The 19619-nt window shown below is 41.7% G+C and overlaps 1 protein-coding gene across 1 annotated transcript in view; it reads left to right on the forward strand.

Annotated features, from left to right (window-relative positions):
- The first annotated feature begins 8244 nt into the window (after window positions 1-8244).
- EGFL6 (EGF like domain multiple 6) overlaps window positions 8245-19619 on the forward strand; it is a 44556-nt gene continuing 33181 nt past the window's right edge. Inside the window, exons 1-3 of the mRNA XM_042788664.1 lie at window positions 8245-8373; window positions 14740-14852; window positions 16887-16979. Coding sequence (XP_042644598.1) covers window positions 8306-8373; window positions 14740-14852; window positions 16887-16979 — 274 coding nt within the window. The 5' untranslated portion in view covers window positions 8245-8305. The remainder of the gene's footprint in view (window positions 8374-14739; window positions 14853-16886; window positions 16980-19619) is intronic.

Below are 19619 nucleotides of genomic sequence, written 5' to 3' on the forward strand. Positions count from 1 at the left end.
TACTCTACTGCACAAAAACTCTATAAAATTACTTGATCTGAAACTACCTGGTAATATAAATGGAAACTTCAGCTACCTAAAAAAAGGGACATAGTCAGGATTGCTGTTATAGCCATATTTCAGTCCTTAATGCTCTAACTGAGCCATTGTTCACTCTATCCAAAGCTTAGCGTAAATATCTTTAGCTAAAGTATTTCTATTTCAACTTCATCAGTCCTTCATGACTCCTAATTAAAGATTAGATAATTGATATTTCCAGCATAAGAAATATTAGAATTTTAAACCAACACCCACCCCCAAATAATAAGACACAGAGTGAACCTCCAACTCGCATGATAACAGAAGTGTAGCCTTGGCAGACATCATTGTAACCACAACAGTCTGTCAGCTGAGAATACAGGACCAAATGCCTTTGTGATGTGAAACCATGAAGGTCCTTAAAAATAACAATACACCTTTGCATGGGGAAATTAGTCTCGGGCCACTGTCAAATGGGACTTACCCTGCTATATATAGAGAGAGCTTTCTGTCCAAAGCTATTTAGATGGCCATACACATAGCAGATGATCTTTATACATAACTTATTTATCTCAATGGACTAAAGGGATTTCACTTTTTTGACAGATATAAACCTTCATTCAGTCCACAAGTAACTTCAGCTGCAACATGAGAAAATATCTGCTCTAGGAACTGAGTACTTTAACATGCAGAGAGGGCTTGATGAATTCTGTAAAGCAGCTCTGCATCCTGGCTCACAGAAATATAACTTCTCTCAAACTAGGTATGATCATTTAGAAAAATACAGGCAGAGAAGAGTCTTTAGACCCTTGGCTTCCTCTTGTAAATACAGAGCACAGCTGCATCGTTATTTTCACTCCTGTCATCCTGGTTGCCTCATGACCACTGACAGTTTCCCTAAAATGTCAGGTGATTATGAAAAGATGTAGCTGTAATTTTAAAAAGGATTTTCGGTACCTCTTATCTGAAGAGAAAGTTTCATTCTAAAATCCCTAAAAGAAAAAAAAAATCATTATTGATTTTAAGTTTGTCTTGTAATTTGAAGTTTTAAATTGGTATGGTTAGGGCAAAGAGTACTTCTTATGATAGAGTTTGTAAAACACCTTACAGTTGGCTATGATTTTTAAGCAGTACTGCAACTGAAATGTTAAATGGTAACAACCATTATAGTAAAAATAATAACAATCCTAACAGGGTTGTATCACTATAGATTTTCAAGAAAATCCTTAAAATTGTTAAATATAATTAAAGGTGTTTGGAGTTTCTAAAAATTAGATAAAATGTCAGGCCTATGAGTTTCAGATTGCTACAGTCTCCTTCCTCTATCAGTTCTATGAAGTCACAACTACTATATGGGGGATGGTCAGTGCTTCCCCACTAAGCTACAATTTTTTCATTGCTCCTGAGCATGCCAGTACTGATATGCTCAAGGGCAACAAATGAGGATGCATCTTGAGAATCCAAGTTAACAGAAATATACTGCCATTCTCCATATAGTAAACTCAAAGGGCATCAGCAAAGTAGCAAAAGCTGAAAAGCATCTGTGGACCCATGATAAGTTCAGTCTAGCCCTACCTGGTTTAATCCTAAATTTTTTTCATTCTTTTGCCACATGCTGAACTGTTACATTTTGGTGATTCAAATAAGAAGGACAAATTTTAAAAGATTAAATCTCCAAAGCACTGAATTACAGGTCAGTCAATTAACATTTAACACTTATTAACATTACAAATTAAAAGTATACATTACATGAGCTTTGCATTTTTAAAAATATAGTATTACTGAACAAATGTTAAAATCACTGTTCTTTCCTGTCAGAAAAAAAAAAAAATACTAAAACAGAGGTACCATGTTATTGGGCTACCATACGGAAAGTGTTATATATAAGAGGATCAATGGTGACTGAATTATTTTTGTTACAGGCTAATGTAGTCAAGCAGCAAAAGATTTGTGCTTTGGTATGTAGAGAAATAATATGAGAAAAAAATGTCTAAATCTTTTGGGAAGGAGACATGAAACTAAAGAAAATCACGTCAAAATCCAGGAAGTTATAAAATTCCTTGGTAAAAACCACACAGTGATCTCTTATTACATTCATTCATAAAGCTGTTGGAAATGGCAATCCCTGATACATGCATGGATTGTGTAGGAATGAATTAAAATCGTCCAGGTGGGAAACAAGGGCTCACATGGAGGCCATTATGTATTAGATACTTGGTGTTGGCTTCTTCACACGGGACTTACAGCACTTTTCAGAGTTCGGGGTTTGATTTGAAAATATAACTCCTTCCCTTCTATCAGAAGGGCCACTTGAAGGGTGGGAAAGAAAGGGGCAAATCTAGCTCAACTCTTCCATAGCCTTAGTAAGCCACCTTCTATCCCACCCTTCCATCCCTTTGAGTATGAGAGCTACTGCCTCAGAGGAAAAATCATAGTAAAGCATGGCTCAGCCAGAGCCACGTCAGTGCCTGTACTTCATGTACCTTCAGCATGCTGTGGAGACTTAATCTCCTCCCCTGCACGGGAGCTCCAGGATCCATAGGTCTACAGGGCAGTTCCACAGTAACTTCCAGAGGGGAAATAGCAAGTATGAAAAGTAGTTAAAATCTAAGCAAATAGAAATTTAGTAGATTTGCCAGAACTTTGCAAAATATATCATGAGGAGACTGAAGTGCATGAGGAGAGTCAAGGTCTTAATTGCCTGAGTGTATCAAGCTGAAGAAAAAACTTTTCCACCTAGAATCTGGATTCAGATATTATAAAAAAGGAAGAAGTCACATGAGAGACACAAGCCTTCCAATAATTACCATAACTACCATACAGCATAACTAACTTTTAAATCCTGGTTAAAAAACAGCAGGAATACTGACAGTCATAAAAGGCACCCAAAAATAATTTCACTTGTTAAAAATGATCAGCTTCGGTTTTAATTGTTTTTTCCTTCTTTTGTTTTCTTTCTGTTTCCTGTCACTGCCATTGGCCTGGAGCCATGAAACACAATTAGCATGAAACCCAAGATGGCAACATCTACAAAAAATGTGGTTCTTTGTCCACCAGGAACCTGACCAGTTTCTGGCAAGAGCAATATGTAAGGGCCTTTGCAAACTTTCCACTACATTTTTTTGTGTTGCCACACCCTGGAAACAATGTGTTGTGATATCAGGGCTCTGCAGCTCTGCTAGTGATTATGTGCTGCCTTTTATACATCTATTTCAAAAGAACATGTCTTCTTCATAACTGCCTTTTGGGGAAAAATATATATTTATTTAAAAATGCATTTAAAAAGATACATGCTTAAATCACACACTGTCCAAACAAATGTCAAAGTAACTTAGTTTTTGAAATAAAACTGTTAAGATTTTGCATAGTCTTACAGATGTATGTTGAAATAACAGACTACCTATACCTCATTCTTCAGCTAGTATTCCTCTTTAACATATTAACCCATCAAATGCTTCCTGGCCATGAGCCAGGTAAAAACTGGTATGTGTGAAGCATAAGTTTGGCATTTTGTATGTCATTTACTCAGTGCAGCCTGCTTCTGTTTGCTGCTTCTTCTTCTTTACCTTCTGACAAAGCAGTACTTTTCTTTTTCTTCTTCAACTTCTACCAGAGCATTACTTTTCATAGTTGGAGGAATATAGATTTTATATATATTCTATATATAAAACTGTCACGTTAGAAAATTACATCGAGCCGGTGTGTTTTGTTTGTAACTGAAAAAAACCCTGAAAGTCTAGGTGGAACCTTCCTATCACCCCACAACTTCTTTTCTCCATTTCCACACACCAGATCTTAAAAGCATGTGGAGATTAGCAGTGTAGAAGGACAACACTGGCAATAGTATCTGGGGATAAAGTGGAGTGAGAAATTATAAATGCATTAAAATATGCTCCAACTTGTGTTTGAGTTTAACAAGTGCTCTGCTCCAGTGGGTTAATATTGCACCCCAGAGGAGCGTAAAATGTCTTGACATCCACAAGCACTTCCAAAAATGGTCTGCAACACACACACTGTTCTCTCACCTGTTTTTTTTCACTAAAAAAAATGACTTTTCTACATAAAATTATGCCAAATAAGGGATAAGGGAAGACTCTTCTCAACTCTTCTGTCTTGTACTGCCATGACCATTTCCACTGGTACTGAGAAGCTTTGTAGAAGGCATTCCCAAATGCAGAATCCTCTGACTACCCAAATAAAAACAAACAAACAAAAAACCTAAAAACCCAAAAGCCCAACTATGCACTTCAGCCTGAACTTTAATGTTAATGTGTTAGAACGGGAGAAAGAACAAAGAGAAGGCAGAAGTCATACTGAAAGAAACTCTTGGATTTTTTTCCATTGACCTCTGAATAAACTGTCCACACTACGGACAAGCACAAGTGACTCTTTGGCAGTTGAGCAAACATTTACAGTGGGCAAACGTGAGTTTGCCTTCCACTGCAAGGCAACAGCGAGGTGGCTTCTACAGCCAGGAGGCAGCCGGGCTCCAGCCCGTGAGCTGCGCAGAAGCTGGACCGCTCTCCAGCCAGCTGCAGGTGCGTCCCTTGGGTCATGGGCAGCACGCCGGGACACAGGAGCATGTGCCATGCTGGCCACTGTGACTGAAGAGGAGAGGATGTCAGGGGCCAAACTAAAATTTCTCCAATGCCCCAATAAATCTGCATTTCCTACTGGCAAATCAGCAGGCTTAAACTGATGAAAATCATGGTTTACACACTGTGGCTCAGGCTGATTATAACAGCTGACCAAAACATTTGCATTCCTGTTACAACAACATCAGGCAAGTGTAATTTCAGAATTTTCCCAAGATCATGTTTAATAAAAGTATAGTTGGAACCTTGACCTCTTCTGTGGCAAAGTTATATGCATAACTTTTTGGATGGTTAAAGCAAAACCAAATTAAAATGGTAAGTGTGAATAATATCTGTGTCCTGTTTCACTCTGTCCCATCTTTTCAAGGATGGATCATGACCCAAGACTTGAGAATTTCTCCCCTTGGGAATCATATAGCAAAACCCTGTGTGGCAGGGCATCTCGGGAAAGCCTGGTCTCTTGTGGCCTAGAAAGGCTAAACAATGGAAATATGAATACCCTGGCAAAGATAATCATGCTCTACGAAATCCACTGCTCTTGTTTCTCTAATTATTGCTCTAAATGAAGGACAGAGTTTCAGGTAATCATTTTATTATCTATCCACAAATCACTCTTCATAAATAATAAATATTTTTGAGGAAATAATTATAGCTCGTAACAGACTACATGGGCTACGATTCAGAACTTAATTCTCTTCTGACTGATAAAACTTGTCTTGAATACCAATCAATATTTTAATGGCAAGCCCAGCATCAAATGATACATTCATATCTATTTGTTGGAATAAATGTGCATAATGAAAACTGTGCATCTGAATACAGACTTAAGTAACTGTAATGCTTTCTACACAGTGCTGGTTTAACTAAAATTGGAAGAGTATTCCTCCCATACAGGAAGACAAGTCTAGTGAAGAGAGTTAGAGAGTCTCAAGGTACTACTGCATTTCAGAAAGACAGCAGAACAGCTGCAAACCAGCAACGGCTTTTGTGTCCAGCAGCTAGAGGAAAACAAAAAAAAAAAAAAAAAAGAAAAGAAAAGAAAAGTGTCTTCACTATCCTGTACAGCACATAAGCAGCATTACACATGGTTTTTTTTACATTAGACGTCATTCGAAATCTGGGACTAAATTTGCCATCTTCTGTTAGCTCTAACTTTGTGCTGCTCTACTCTCCAAAGTGACATAAACCTATTTTGGAGGGTTATCTGTAGTTTCAGGAGTCTGAAGAAATCAGTAGCGGATGGCAGTCTGGCACAGGCTCAAAACTAAGAGTAGATGGGCAACACAGGAAAATATCTGATTGTTTTGAGGACCACTGGAAAAGACATCTTACTCAAAATGTTTTGATACAAGCATTGTGGAAACTCCTAGAAAACCTTTTTGTACAGAGTTGAGACTGATCCAAATAGGCACCACTGCTTCAAATACCGCTCTTGAGTGCAGGTGTTTATACTGTTCAGCAGAGGATTAAACCGGAGTGACTCAAACAGTTGCCCTCCTAGGTTTCAGGGACATTTCCAGGTCATTCCCATTCCCATGGCAAAGGTGGCAGAAGAAAAAGCTGGCTAAAGGCTTAAAATGCTGAATTCAATATGCCAGCTGGCAAACATTCCCCTGCAGCATTCCTGGCAATCCCTGGGGACCGCAGACAGCTAGCACCGCTGGATGTGTCAACCATCCCGGCCTAACCTGCTGAGTCACGCTTGTTGACACCCGCTGAACTGAGTGGGGTGACCCACGGCAAGTGACCTTGCAAGAAAATCTGTCTTCTTCTCCTGCCTTTACCGTAGACTCCCTGGGTGACCCCAGATAAGTCAGTTATTCCTCAGCTTTCCCTTCTGTCAAAAAAAGAAAACTAGTCTCTTCAAACTCCTAGCGATGTTCCAGAACTGACGTCACGCTCACAAGCATCTGTGAGATGACCGAGTGGGTGGTGTGATTCAAATGCAGTCACGAGTGATAAAAGCTTTCCCTATTTTATTTTGTGTTAGATACCTTATAACTGCAGTTGGAGCTACTGTAGGTATTTCATAAGAAATTTACCCAGCAAACAACTTTGGTGGGTACTTTTACTCCAGAATTATCATTGCCGGTGAGAATTCTCTCAACTCAAACATTCAAATTTGTTTCAACACTACTTTTATGAATATTTCTGCTTTCTGAATCAGCTCATCAATTGTATTACATTGCATATGTATTGTCAGCACCTGGTATTGTAAAGTATGAATTACTACCTGCTTGCGATTACTGAGGTTGTAACCTTCCATCAAGCCGGCCTTTGTAACAGCTGCTCTTTACACTCCCTGGTCTAATTCTGGATGTGTCCAACTACAAACGGGCTCAGAATCCAGTATGCAGATACTTTTGGTAAGAACACTAAATCTGACTAAATAGCCCCTGCTTCGTACAGGTGCCATGCTATCTCTGCTGATTCTGGCTGCCCTCTCCATATGCTCAATACAGCAGAGTTGCTTTCAAGGGGAGCAACCCTCCAGAGTTTGGGATTGGGAAAATTGTTCATAGTGGTATCTGGAAATTTGAAACAGAGTCGATGCTTTTTGACACAATATTCTTTATTGCCCAAAAAGTGTTTAGAAAGTAGGCTAGTGTGAGCATCGGCATAAAAAAACCCAAACAAACAAACAAACAAAAGTCATAGCCTTCTCCAGTTCGGTGCTTTTATAGTAAGAGGAAGGCATCAAGGGATACAACAGAGGCGTAACATCGTTTACCAGTATTGCACTGAAATTTTTTTTATTTGCTGACAAGTTTCAGTCACATCTTAACCAAGTTTCTCCATCACCGCAAAAATATCGATAGAGTTCTTAATTACTCTTGGGAAAAAAAAAAACAAAACAAAACAAACAACAACAACAAAAAACCTCAACAAAATAAAAAACAAACACAAAAACAAACAAAAACCCAAACAAACAAAAACCCCAAAAACAAAACAAACAAAAAAACAAAAACAAACAAAAAACAAAACAAAAAACAAAACAAAAAAAAAAAAAAAAACAACAAAAAAAAAAGCAAAACAAAAAAAAACAACAAAAAAAAAAGAAAAAAAAAAAAAAAAACAACAAACGAATAGGAAACCCAGCAGCCCCGAAGCGCAAGGTCATCCTAGGAGGATACAGGCGCAGGTGAGGCAGTTCGCACACCGTGGCAGCAACGCCAAGGCCGAAGGGCTAGCCAGCAAGCAATAACGTCACCAATCAGCATTAGCAGGTTAAATAAAGCCCGAGCGCAGGGGCAGGCAGCTGCCGTAGCAGCCTGAACGACGCCCGGCCACGAAGAACGTCCTGCGCAGCCGGCAGACCGCTCGGTGCCAATGTTACTTCCCTGCGACGGAAACCCACCGTACCCGCGGGGCAGCGCCCCCCGGGCTCCAGCCTGCCGCCCTCCTCCTCCTCCTCCTCCTCCCGGCTGCGGCGGCCCGGGGCCCGCCGGGGCCCGCCGCCCCGGCCCCGCTCCCGCTCCCGCTCCCGCCCCGCCGGGGGTCGCGGCCCGCCCGGGGCGTGTGGGACGCGTGAGGCGAGCGCGGCCGGAGGCGGGCCCGCCCCGCCCCGCCCCGCCAGGTTATACAGCCCCGGCCCGCCGCCCGCCCGCCCCGCCGCTGAGGGCCAGCCAGCCGCCGCCTCACCGCCGCGGGGCCGGGGCCGGGGCCGGGGCCGCCTCCCCCGCGGCCGGGCGATGGTGCCGGCGCCCGGGCGAGCCCTGCTCGCCGCCCTCCTCGCCGCCGGGCTGGCCGCCGCGGGCAGGTGAGCGGGGCAGGGGGGGGGGGAGGTGTGTGTGACCGGGAGGGGGGGCGGCCCGGGGCCCGCTGCCCCGGTTCCCGTGTTGGGGTCCGGGCGGGCCGAGGCTTTGTCCGGGTGCTCGGCCGCGCCCGCTGTACGGGCGTCCCGCCTCCACGCGTGTCCGCGGGGCTCGCCCGGGCGGGGTCGCGCGGCGCCCGTGTTCCGTGGTGCTGAACGCCGTTGGCGAAGGGGTTCGGGCTTCGCAGCGGCGTGAGCGGCGCGTCCCCTGGAGCGGCCGCCGCGGGGCCCTCGCTGCGGGCGGCACGGCAGCTTGGGGGCACCGGGGCAGCGCCAGCCCCCGGGAACCGCCGCGCCGGCGATGGAAAGGTGTGAGCTGCTCTGGCCCTTGGTGCGCTTCTGCAAACAGACGCTTTAAAACCAAGCCTACCGTGACCGATCTTACGTTCTGCAGGGACAGGTACTCTCCACGAGGAGAATGAGATTCTGAGAGGGGCTAAATAAAGCCATCTACCCCAGATGAAGCCATTCCGGTGTTCCCCCCACCCCCCCACCCCCGCCCGGTTCTCCAGAAGCAAATAAAAGGCCGCACGCGCCTCAGTAAAAGGGTAATTCACAGCAACTGGAGTTGAAGTCTTCGAGGTGTTGTGTGGTTTATTTTAGTATCAGCTTTGCAAATGGGAATGTTAACAAGTGGTGGTGTGCGGCTCCAGCACGTGCAGGGCTGTCGAGTAGTCATCTCCTCAGGAACTGGAAGTTTAGGAACTCCAGACCTGCTCTTCCGGAAAACACTTTTGCTCTCAAAGCAGAGCTCTGTCTAAATACTCGAGTTAGTCATTTCCTGATGTGGTGTATGTGCATTTCAAACACTTCAAAATGTGTAGAACTGCAAAATAAGAGCATTATCTCTTTCCAGAAGAAAGTATGGACTGGAATTAGCTGAAGCCAAGAGTGATGTGTTTGGTAAAAGTGATGTCATTTCACAGTAAGTTGGGAAACCTATGGGAAACCTACTGCTTACCTAAGACTGCTCTACAGCCTGGCTTGTCCATGTTGATGTTGGGTGATGGTGGTGGCAAATCTTGTTTCTATTAAGGTTGTCACTCTGTCTCTTCCGTTGGGAGGAAGGGGAAAGAAGAGATTTTCAAACATCTTGATGGAAGCCTTAGGTGACAAGGGCCTCTAATTGAAAAGGACAAAGAAAACCTGTCTGCTCTGAATATCTAGGAAGAAGGAAGAGGATATAGTAAAAATTAGAATTGGTTTTGAAAGACTGAACTAATTATGATTATTTTTGTCTTTAGAAGTGCAGGTTTCATACCTGTACTTCTAACTTTTCTGCTCTGAGCACTTCTTTTAAGGAGTTTGGTGGGCTCGTGAAGCCTTAAAGAGGGAACTTCTGCAAGCCCAAGCTAACCTTCGCTTGGTGTTTTGGGAGGGACACACAGTGAAGCAGGACTGTTGTCGAGTGCCTGAAACTGGCTGAAGGGGTATCTAAGACACAGTTATTAAAAGATAACAGGTGACACTTTTTTGGTTTTATTCAGTATGACTATAGGTGAACATTTTTCTAGAAGGAAGTCACCCTTCAAATAAACTTGTGTAAAAACAAAGCCAGGCAAAAAAAAAAAAAAAAAAAAAAAAACAAAACCAACACAACAGAAAGCCCCTATGCCTTCATTTGGCAAAGCGTTCAAGTGTATCTCCGCATGTCATACACACATAATAGACTTTTTAGGAATTTCTTTCAAATTGGTAAGTTGTGAGATACCATCTTTTTGTCCTTCTGAATATGCCAGCTGATAACATTTTTAGGTTTGGTGCTAGTTGTTTTTTGCTAGCAACAATGTCCAGAAATTTTTTTAGAAGAAAATTAAAGAAAGGGATAGTATCCTGTCTTTGAAGTTAACTGGAATCTTTCAATATAGTTGAGACCTACCCCACTACCACACACACCCCCCCAGCAGCAGGCAGCTATTGTGTGCACAGGAGCTGACCAGAAATGTCCTGTAGAGATCTTACAGAAACAGCACACTAAATCTATTCAGCAGCTGTGTCTTGAAGGGAAGAAAAAAAAAAAATAAAAAGTAAAAGCTCATAAATGTTCATTCCAAGAGAAGACTTTAGTAAAAGACAGAATATTAATAGGACCTGAAAACAAACAACTGTATTAACTCAAACCATACCTGACTTTGTTTTCTACCTCCCTGGTTAACTCAGGCTTTTGAAGACTTCTTTGCTCATCCTATGCAGCTGCTGCTGTCACATAACTGTTCAGACAGGGATTACACTGCTCGTGATCATGGGTCAGGAGAACGTAATAAGTAACTTTTTTCACTGTTGGGATTTTTACTTCTTTTTATTTCAGCCGTTACTGGTAAAATGGCTGCTAATGAAGATTACAGTGCAGCACAACTATCAGCCCAGTTACTGTATTTGAAATTTTTGATGGCTCATTGGTACACAGACTTTTTTAGTAGCTTGGATTTGGCCTAGGTCATAAACTAATTTTGATAAAATGATGCAATGTAAACCAGTTTTCTTATTTTATAGAATGAGACAAAAAAAAAAAGAGGGGTTAAGGAGTGGCAGGGAGAGTCTCTTGGACAAGCAAGTCCCAACATCCAGGTGTGCTTTATTCCCCTTCTTTCACCCGTTACTGTACTTGTAATATTTTTCCTTTGCAGTAGTTTGTGTATTTAAGCTACTGATGATATCAGTCCTGCCATATCAATCAACCTTGCCCTGCTTTGCTCCTGGCTCCTACTGGCCAATTGATCAGTGGAGCAGGTAAAACTTTCTGAACATGTTTTATTGTAAATACATGTTTTCTTCTTTCAATGTGAAATTGAGTAAATCACTGCAAGAAATCAAAGGTACTGTGTAGTAGTTTAAGGTCTGTCCTCGCACCACACACCAGATTTATTCTATCTGCTGCTCATGCTGCTGTAGGTATAGAGTTACATACTTACCTGGTCCTGGCCAGTATCTGAATGCTTTGCTCCAACTGCTTTTTGGAATAGAATCCATAATCTTTATATTACTCTAGAGAGGAACAATTTTTTTCAGCAGCAGCTGAATAAATGGGACATAACTTCATTCATGCCTATATTTGTATCATTACAGGCAACATAAGATCTTTCTCAGCTTGTGAAAGAGACTGTGTATCTTAAAATTAGGTAGGAGTTGTTCTCACAGTTCTCCAGTGCTCTTCAAGACTATCACCCCTCTTGTGGCAGTGTTTGTACCCTTGTACCCCCCTCAGAGTATTAATGGAGAGTAGTACAAGAGCAAATGGATATAAGTTGGCCTTTCTCTTAACAAGCTCTTCTCTCTCTTTTGGAGCTGCCTAACAAGTAGTAGGAAGCAATCTCTCAGCTTTTGGTTTGTTCAACTGAAGCCAAGTTCTTCTCATCCTCTGTAAAGTAGATCATTCTTCATAGCTTTTATCATCATATATGCCATATATAATTCATATTTCTTCACCATGGGTGTTAAGAACTGTATACAATACAACGCGATACAGCAGCCATAAAAATTCCCTGGATTTTTAACTGAAACACTTGAGGGTCCCACTTACTTTATAATGGTTCTGGTGGCTCACAGTGGTCTTGTGACAGCGGATACAGCCAGCTCTTTCCTTCTGTCACCTTGACTAAGAAGGCCTTGACTTACTGCAGAAGTTCTTACAATTCATCTTCTATATTGTTTGCTAAATGCTATCGTACTGGTGTCAGCAATGTCACAGCCACATAAAATTGGTTACTTCTCTCCTGTCTGAGCACCCTGGACTGCTCAGTCTGCCCCTTGTTACCTTTAGCACCAGTGCTGTAAGCCCCTGACTCTCGGAGGACAGAGTTCACCACTAGAAATGCGGAGACCGCTCCTGCCACTGACCCGCACAGCGATCTGGCCTGCACAGTCCACTTTCTCTTGCTTTGCTTCTTCAGTCAAGTATTTAGCCTGCAGGTTCTTCAAGGCCTGGCACTGTTTTGCACACTGAGCGGACAGTGATAAGCACAGATGTCTCACTCAGGCCTCTAGGTACTCCCTGTGAAATCCTACATGAATATCATGTAGGGAGGTATCAGAAGCGTCCCGTGCCTCCAGTTTGCATTACTTCTCCTCCCAACGTCTGGGAGGGTCCATGGGACATTCTCCTGGAAAGGATCTGCCTGCATGAAAGGATCTCCTCTTTTTAAATTTAATTCTTTTGCACAAAATGCTGAACTCCTGACAGATGACGGCTGGTGGTTCTTCGTGGGTTGGAGGGACTAACCTGGCAAAACTGGTTTTCCTCCCAAATTTTGGGATCCGTGTGGGCTTTCAGTGATCTAGCTGACCTTTCCCCCTGCCACAGGTATGCTTTAACTTTGTGCTTGTTGTGGAAGTCAGAACAAGTGACAGACCTTGTCCAGGCCAGTAGCTATAAAGTTCAGCTATGTTAATTTTATTTGCAGTTTTATGGAACATTTCCCAGTTTTAAGACAAGTTTGTATTGAAATCTTGTGAGATATAGTATACTTTGTAAAGACACTTTCATTTGATTTTTTTGAAGTGAATTATTAAATAAAATGTTACTTGTGAGTTTGTCCTCCTGTGAAAATGAGCACCTTTTGGAAAGTAGTGAGATCCTGCTTCCTCCAAGCTTTAGGCATTTTAACCTTCCAAGGGAGTCATAGCACTATCCAGCTGCATTCAAGGGGATTTTCTGGGATGTAAGGAGAATATACATTTACTATCTAGGTGAATTCAAGGGCACTTTCTAGCATGCAAGCAGAACATATGTTCTTTAACTTGTATACTTACAAGTGATGTAAGCCAGCAGCATTTGGATGAACAGAATGGAAAAAGGTTATTTTATTGTCTATAAATCCAGAGGCAGGGTGCTGATTTCTAATAGACACATATACAGGAGTCATAGCTGTTCAGTACACTTTTTCTCCTGTCTGAAGATGGGGTATATGTACTCCTGTAAACTGCATCACTGGGTTGGTGGCAAAGGCTGGGTGGCTTCAGAACAACTTCTTCCAACACTGAAGTCTTTTTATGTGCCAAGTGACATGAGAACCATCTCTTCATTCAGGGTATCTCAGATGCATAAGATTATGCATTTCATCTAAACTCCCCTCTCTTTCCGATGGTTCTGCTACTAAAGAAAACTCTGAAGGAACATCTTATATCTTCGAAGTGTATTTATTTTACTAGTTTGCCTTAGTGATGTTTGCAGTAACTGTTCCAGTACAGGTGTAACGCTTACAGATAAGCATAGGAGGATGTGTACAAAGCACTGCTGTAAGGTGATAAAGCAATGCCTTTATTGTGCATCAGACTAAAAAATGCAAAAGTTCCTGGCCTGTTGACTTTTTCCCCACTTTTTTTCCTCACCATGGGGATGTTTGTTGCTGTGTATTGCCCCCCTCGATACTCCAAATCACTTACTACAAAAGCATCACAGATGAGGTATTTTCTGTGTCAGAAACAACGCTTTGGACTCTTTGAAGAAAGTGCATTTTAAATTATGGCCTGGAAAAAAGCATTGGGGCAGAGGATTTTGGATAAAGAGCAGAATTTCATAAAGGAGACAGGCATGTGATAATGGAGAATTTAAGTAACAGCAAGCATAGGGAGAGGAGAACTGAAGTCACAGCAACCATTGCAGCATAGAGTAGGTTGAGAAGATTTATACAATTGTGTATTTCCAACAGATTTATAATTTTGGCAACTAACATTGCAGGTTTTCCAGCTCTTGCAGCTGTTGATCTGCACAGTGACTTTGAACCCCCTGAGATTATTGTCAGATTAAATTGATGTTACTTTGTATGGTCAGGCAGTCCCATGCAACCGGAATACCAGGGACTGTCTGCATTTACTCAATCAATTTTCATGAATGCAGTGGCTATGAGCCTGCAAGTCACTAGCTTTTAGGGGTCTGACTGATGTTCAGAAAGATGCTTTTCTGTAGAAACAGTATTTCATCATCCAAAGCAATAGTGGTCAGGTATGGCATCATATATTCCATCCAGATTCTTCACATGACGCAAGCTGGAGCAGATTCTTTGGCTTCACTGATATTAAAAATGACTCATTCTAGCAGGGGACCTGGCTGTATTTTTTGCCTTTGCCATGTTTCTCATTGGACAGGATTTATGTTGCACAGTTAATTTATGGCAGGTGAAACGTTTCCATCTCCCCTGTTTCTCCAACCAAATGCAACTTTGCATTCTTGTCTAGGAACACTGCCCTAGGTTCGGTGAAATGAAAATGCCTGAGGGTGGATAAAACGTAAGGGAAATGTACAAAGGAGTGTACGGAGCAATGGATTAAAGTGGGTTTCCCTGCTGGAGCTAGTGTTTATCCTTCCTTATGCAGCTCGAGAGCTCGTGGGCAGCTGGTGGCTGTGAGTCGGCCTGGGGTATGTCGCTATGGTTCTAGGTTGGATTGCTGCTATGGCTGGAAAAAGAACAACAAGGGCCACTGTGAAGGTAACAATAACACTTCATGCTTGTTTCCTCTCCATGGATGTGTAGTCGGTACTAATAAAGGGATTTCATATATGTCTGCCAGAAGTTACAGAAAGAAACCTCCTGAGGGGTGGAATCTCTTAACTCTGTGAGAGAGTGAATAAAACATGTTTGAGAGACTGTCTCCTCAAAAAAGAAGAGCTTTGGGTAAACAACACCAAACTATAAAATACGTATTAAAATATTCTTAGGTCCAGAAAGGACCATCTGTTCTAACCTCCTGTACAGCCCTGGTCAGTGCGTATACTGTTACAGCTGTTGAGTAAGTGCCAAAAATTCAGTGTTTGGTAATGCTACATATGGACCCCTAAAATGGTTTTCTATTAATTAATATCCTTTGTCTTCAGAGTACACAGTCTCTGAGATCCAGGAGGTTTTAATTTTCAAAAATATAAATAAAGCCCAAGCAATAAGTGCACCTGACTTGATCTTGGGTAGCCGGCCAGCGTTCTGGTCTGTGGATCATTGCCTTAATGAAGAGTCAATGACTCTTAAGAGATTTGTAATTTGTAAAAGGTCTGTAGATCCCAAGGAGAAGGTGATATGGAATCTCTCTCAAGCTGTACTTGGGCAAAACACAACAAAATCATAAAATACATGTTCTGGGAATCTTTGTCAGATGTTGTACCTGTTGCCCCAGATTGTTTGGCAGTGTTTATCTGGTGAATTTGAATAGAGGTTTAGGGTTATTCATTGCTGAAAATCAACATACTGGTATCTAAAAGGTAACGATGCCAAAAAGTCTACATTGCTTAACAGCACCTTAGTTTTGGTGCAAATGAATATCTGGAAGGACAACTGGCAAATGTAACTTTGATCAGCCAGTGAAACAAGTTGCTTTCATACTAAAATATAGTTTTCATAAACTTTTAAGATTATTCTTTGACATATTACTTTAAGCCAACTATAATGTAATTCTTCATTGTAAATCCAGATGCAGCAGTGTTCTCTGCTGTAGTGCTAATACTCAGCTGGTCTTGCAGTATGCCATGTTGCATTCAGGGACAGAGGTAGTGCTGAAAAATGTCTTAATCTGCAGAATTAGTGGATCAGTACACCTGAATGAATCTCTAAATATAGGGAAGATACTTGAATTCAGACGTATTAATTTTACTACGTAGTGACTAACACTGTAACTTCCCTATTTCCTACGGTTTGCTTAATTACACAAGGTAGCAAGATGTGCATCCTGGTGCACACTCTTTTGCTGTTTTTTCAGAGCTAGTCCTGATTTAAATGCATGTTTGGTTTGTTTTTCCTGAATAACCCTCATGTTACAGCTGTTGACTTTAGGAGCCTTAAGCCTTATAAGAGTCAGTATTTAATTTTTGACAAATGATCCAGAGGGTTGAGAGTTAGAAAATTTGTACTTTTTAATGCATGCAGGCTAAGCATAGCCCTCTCAAATCATTGTAAATATGATGCAATTATACTTATTGGAATGTGTGGTAAGGACAGTTGCCTGATTGTTTGACAGATGTGCTCTGGATGTTTCACCATGGGATGGACATGCTCCTCAGCTGTAACTGAGGACATCCAAGACTGGAAAACTGCTGTATCCCCTTTGGCTGCAGGAGAGCACTGTTGCCTCTTTCCTACTCCAGATGCCAAGCATAGCAAGTCAAGCAGCTGGTTAGATGCTTCTCACATAGTTCTTCTTAAAAACAGGAGAAAGGCAGGAGTACAAAACTAAATGTGAATAATAAGCATGGCAGAAAAAAAGCATGAGTGAGGTAGCTAAAAGGAGTCCCTTCTTTTCTAGGTCTTTACAAACCTGGAAAAGCACACACTTGTGTAATTCATGCTAGTGTCACTTTTCTCAAGCAGAAATAAAGTGATGATCAGTAGCTACCATGCCCAAACTAGAGGGAGAAGTAGGGAGGATGTTGAACGTGTGCAACCAGTTTTTAGGCAACTAAGCAGGGCAAAAGTTCTCAAATACAGTAGTTCTAATCTATTTTTTTTCTCTCTTCTTTCTCTGCCTGACTCTGCCAGCTATCTGTGGACATGGCTGCAAGTATGGCGAGTGCATAGGACCGAACAAATGCAAATGTTTCCCTGGATTTACAGGGAAAACCTGTAATCAAGGTTTGTGCACATGGGGATATTACTTCAGAAGGTAGACTGTTGCTGTTCTGTCTCCTTGTACTCTGGTTTATGTCATCTTCCAAAATAGTAAAGCAAGATATTTTCTTGCTTACATAGAAGAGCTTAGAGTTTAAGGCTCTTGCATCTCCAGCATCCCAGGCAAGCTCTAAGCCTCCTTCAGCACACAAAAGTTTGAAGCTATATCACATATCTCCTGTGGGATGGTGACAAGGGCAAACTGTCATATTTATAGTCAGAGGATTAAGGCATGGAGAGAATATGTAGGAAATTATTAGAAGAGATGGAAGTCAAATCCAGAACCCATGTTATTTTCTTAGCTAGCAGCCTGTGTTACTTTCTTAACTAACCTTCTCATCAGAAAGGTGTGCAATTATATTCTAGACCTGTAATTTCTCAAGCTGCCTGGGCCAATGCCATCTGTTTGCATATGCTGATTGGTATTTCTGAGAACCAGAATTGGGAGTCTTTAGAACTGCATATTCAGAAACTTTGAATGCACCACTTTCCCTCCATAAACTTGCAATTAGACATGGAAATATTTCAGCTAACATATTGGTGAGAACTCAGCTTTTTTTTTTTTCCTGTTCCAATATATTAGACCCCTGTGTTGGATCAGATGAAGGGAGCAGGTCACTGTGCATGGAGAGGGTCCAACCCACTGCAGTGCAGATGAGTGAACTCCAGGTGCTGTGAGGGAAGCATGACATAAAGGCCACAGGAAGGGATAAATCTATACTTGCTACCTTCCAAAACACTTGCAGCCTTTTTCTTCAAAATGTTGCACTGACATACTAAACACACATTTTTCTGAGTCAGAACAACCAGTTTATTACACAGTATCTTTCAAACAATAAAGCTATACTGTTAAGTATTTTGGAAAGCTCCATCTTTTGCACTTTTGAAGTTGCTCACAGGGAAAGAAGTCAATTCCTCAGTACCACTAGAGAGGAAAACGAAAGTGCAGCAGTGGTTGTGTGTAATAGATATGTAGGCATCACTTGCAATTTCAGCCTCTAAACCCAGAAATTTAACCTCAAAAATAATTTGGCAGCTTAAACGTTACCAAAAGGCAATAGAGAAGTCCCCAGCTTTTTGGTGATTTCTTTGCAGTAACTCTGGCTGCATTTGACTTGCCCTCCCTAGGCACGCAGGTCAGTTCTGCGCACTTGCGGTAGATTCATCAGAGCCTGAGGCTTGGTGGAAGCACCACAAGACCTACGTGTACAAATTGCCTGTTAGCTCCCTGGGCTGTTCTACCTTCTGAAGCACAGCCAGGAATTTTTTCAGTAAAGTGGTGGTTGGCACAGGCCAGGAATGTCCCAGAGCTATTGCAATAGTATAACCATATAGGTGGTCATGTTCCAGCAGCCAGGAATGTTCAGAGCCCCTTTTAATTTATTGGCAGATGTAGCCTTGGTCTGTCCTTACAGCAGAATGCTCTGCTGAGCAAGCTTAACATGAGCTAACTAAAATAACAGAGATAAGGGGACTATATTAGTCTGCCACCAAGTCTGAGCTAAATTAGCCTTATCTCCATAGGTTCTCTTTTAGAAGTGTGTATGCAATCTGTGCATTACTGTGCATTGTGCAAGGTAGGTGCAGCTAAGCACTGTTGAAATTGTATGATCTAAGTTGAATAACTTTTGTTCCCTAGTTTGCGCTCTAGTTTCTTTGTTAACAGAGTCTTGGTTATTTAGTGGAGCCACAGTAGCACAAAAATCCAATGTGATTTGCAAGCTGATAGGTTGTCCTTTTTCAAACAGACCCTATGTTTAAATAATAGAACGCGATCCTCTTTTTCTTCTCTGGACTGAGCTGTAACAAGCACTTCTGTACATGTATAGCCCCCACAAAGTTTACACTTTGAATCGTCTGGAGTTTTTTCTGTGGTCTGCAAGGCACATAGACATGAAAACAGATGCTTCTCCTGGTAGAATTGGGGCTGTACAAGCTCAGTGCTTGCTTGGAGAGTTGCATCTTTATTGAAATTCTATTATTATTATATGTACCATTAAAGACATGTTGAACTTGCTGCATATGCTGGTGCATTCTGTTAATGAGTTCTGTCTGTTTACTAATCACATTTCAAAATACAAGAGGTAGAGGTGTCAGTTCACAGAAGTCACAAGCACTGATGTCCTCTTGTCATAGCACCAATACCATTGTCAGCACTGCTCTGCCTTTAGCACACAAATTAAATTTTTTAGGATTCTAGTTTTCTCCCTGTGAAGGATAGCTATGGAGAAATTGAAATTAATTTAGTTTCTGCAAAGCCTTTTAAATCCTGGATTTTGAGAAGGATTTAGGATGCTTTTATTCTCAGGATTTTGCGATTTCTGAGATTTGTCCTTTTATTCTTAAAGTCACATAATTCTTATCATATATGGCATTTAATTTCTGCTACTGATAACCTTGGTGCCAATGTGTAGCTCAGAAAAAAAAAAAATCTTTGTTTCACTTTATCTCAAACTGATTTACTTAGTCTCTTAGTCTCATGGTTTTGCCTTTCTAGTACAGAGGTCAACTGGAGGGCTAAAATCTCCAGCTAGAATTAGAAAAATCCAGAAAAATAACTCTCAGAAAGGAGACTAACTGGAATTCTCTCCCCACCTCTCCACC

Source organism: Tyto alba, unplaced genomic scaffold, assembly GCF_018691265.1.
Source record: "Tyto alba isolate M040663 unplaced genomic scaffold, T.alba_DEE_v4.0 Super-Scaffold_14, whole genome shotgun sequence".
NCBI classification, from domain to species: Eukaryota; Metazoa; Chordata; class Aves; order Strigiformes; family Tytonidae; genus Tyto; species Tyto alba.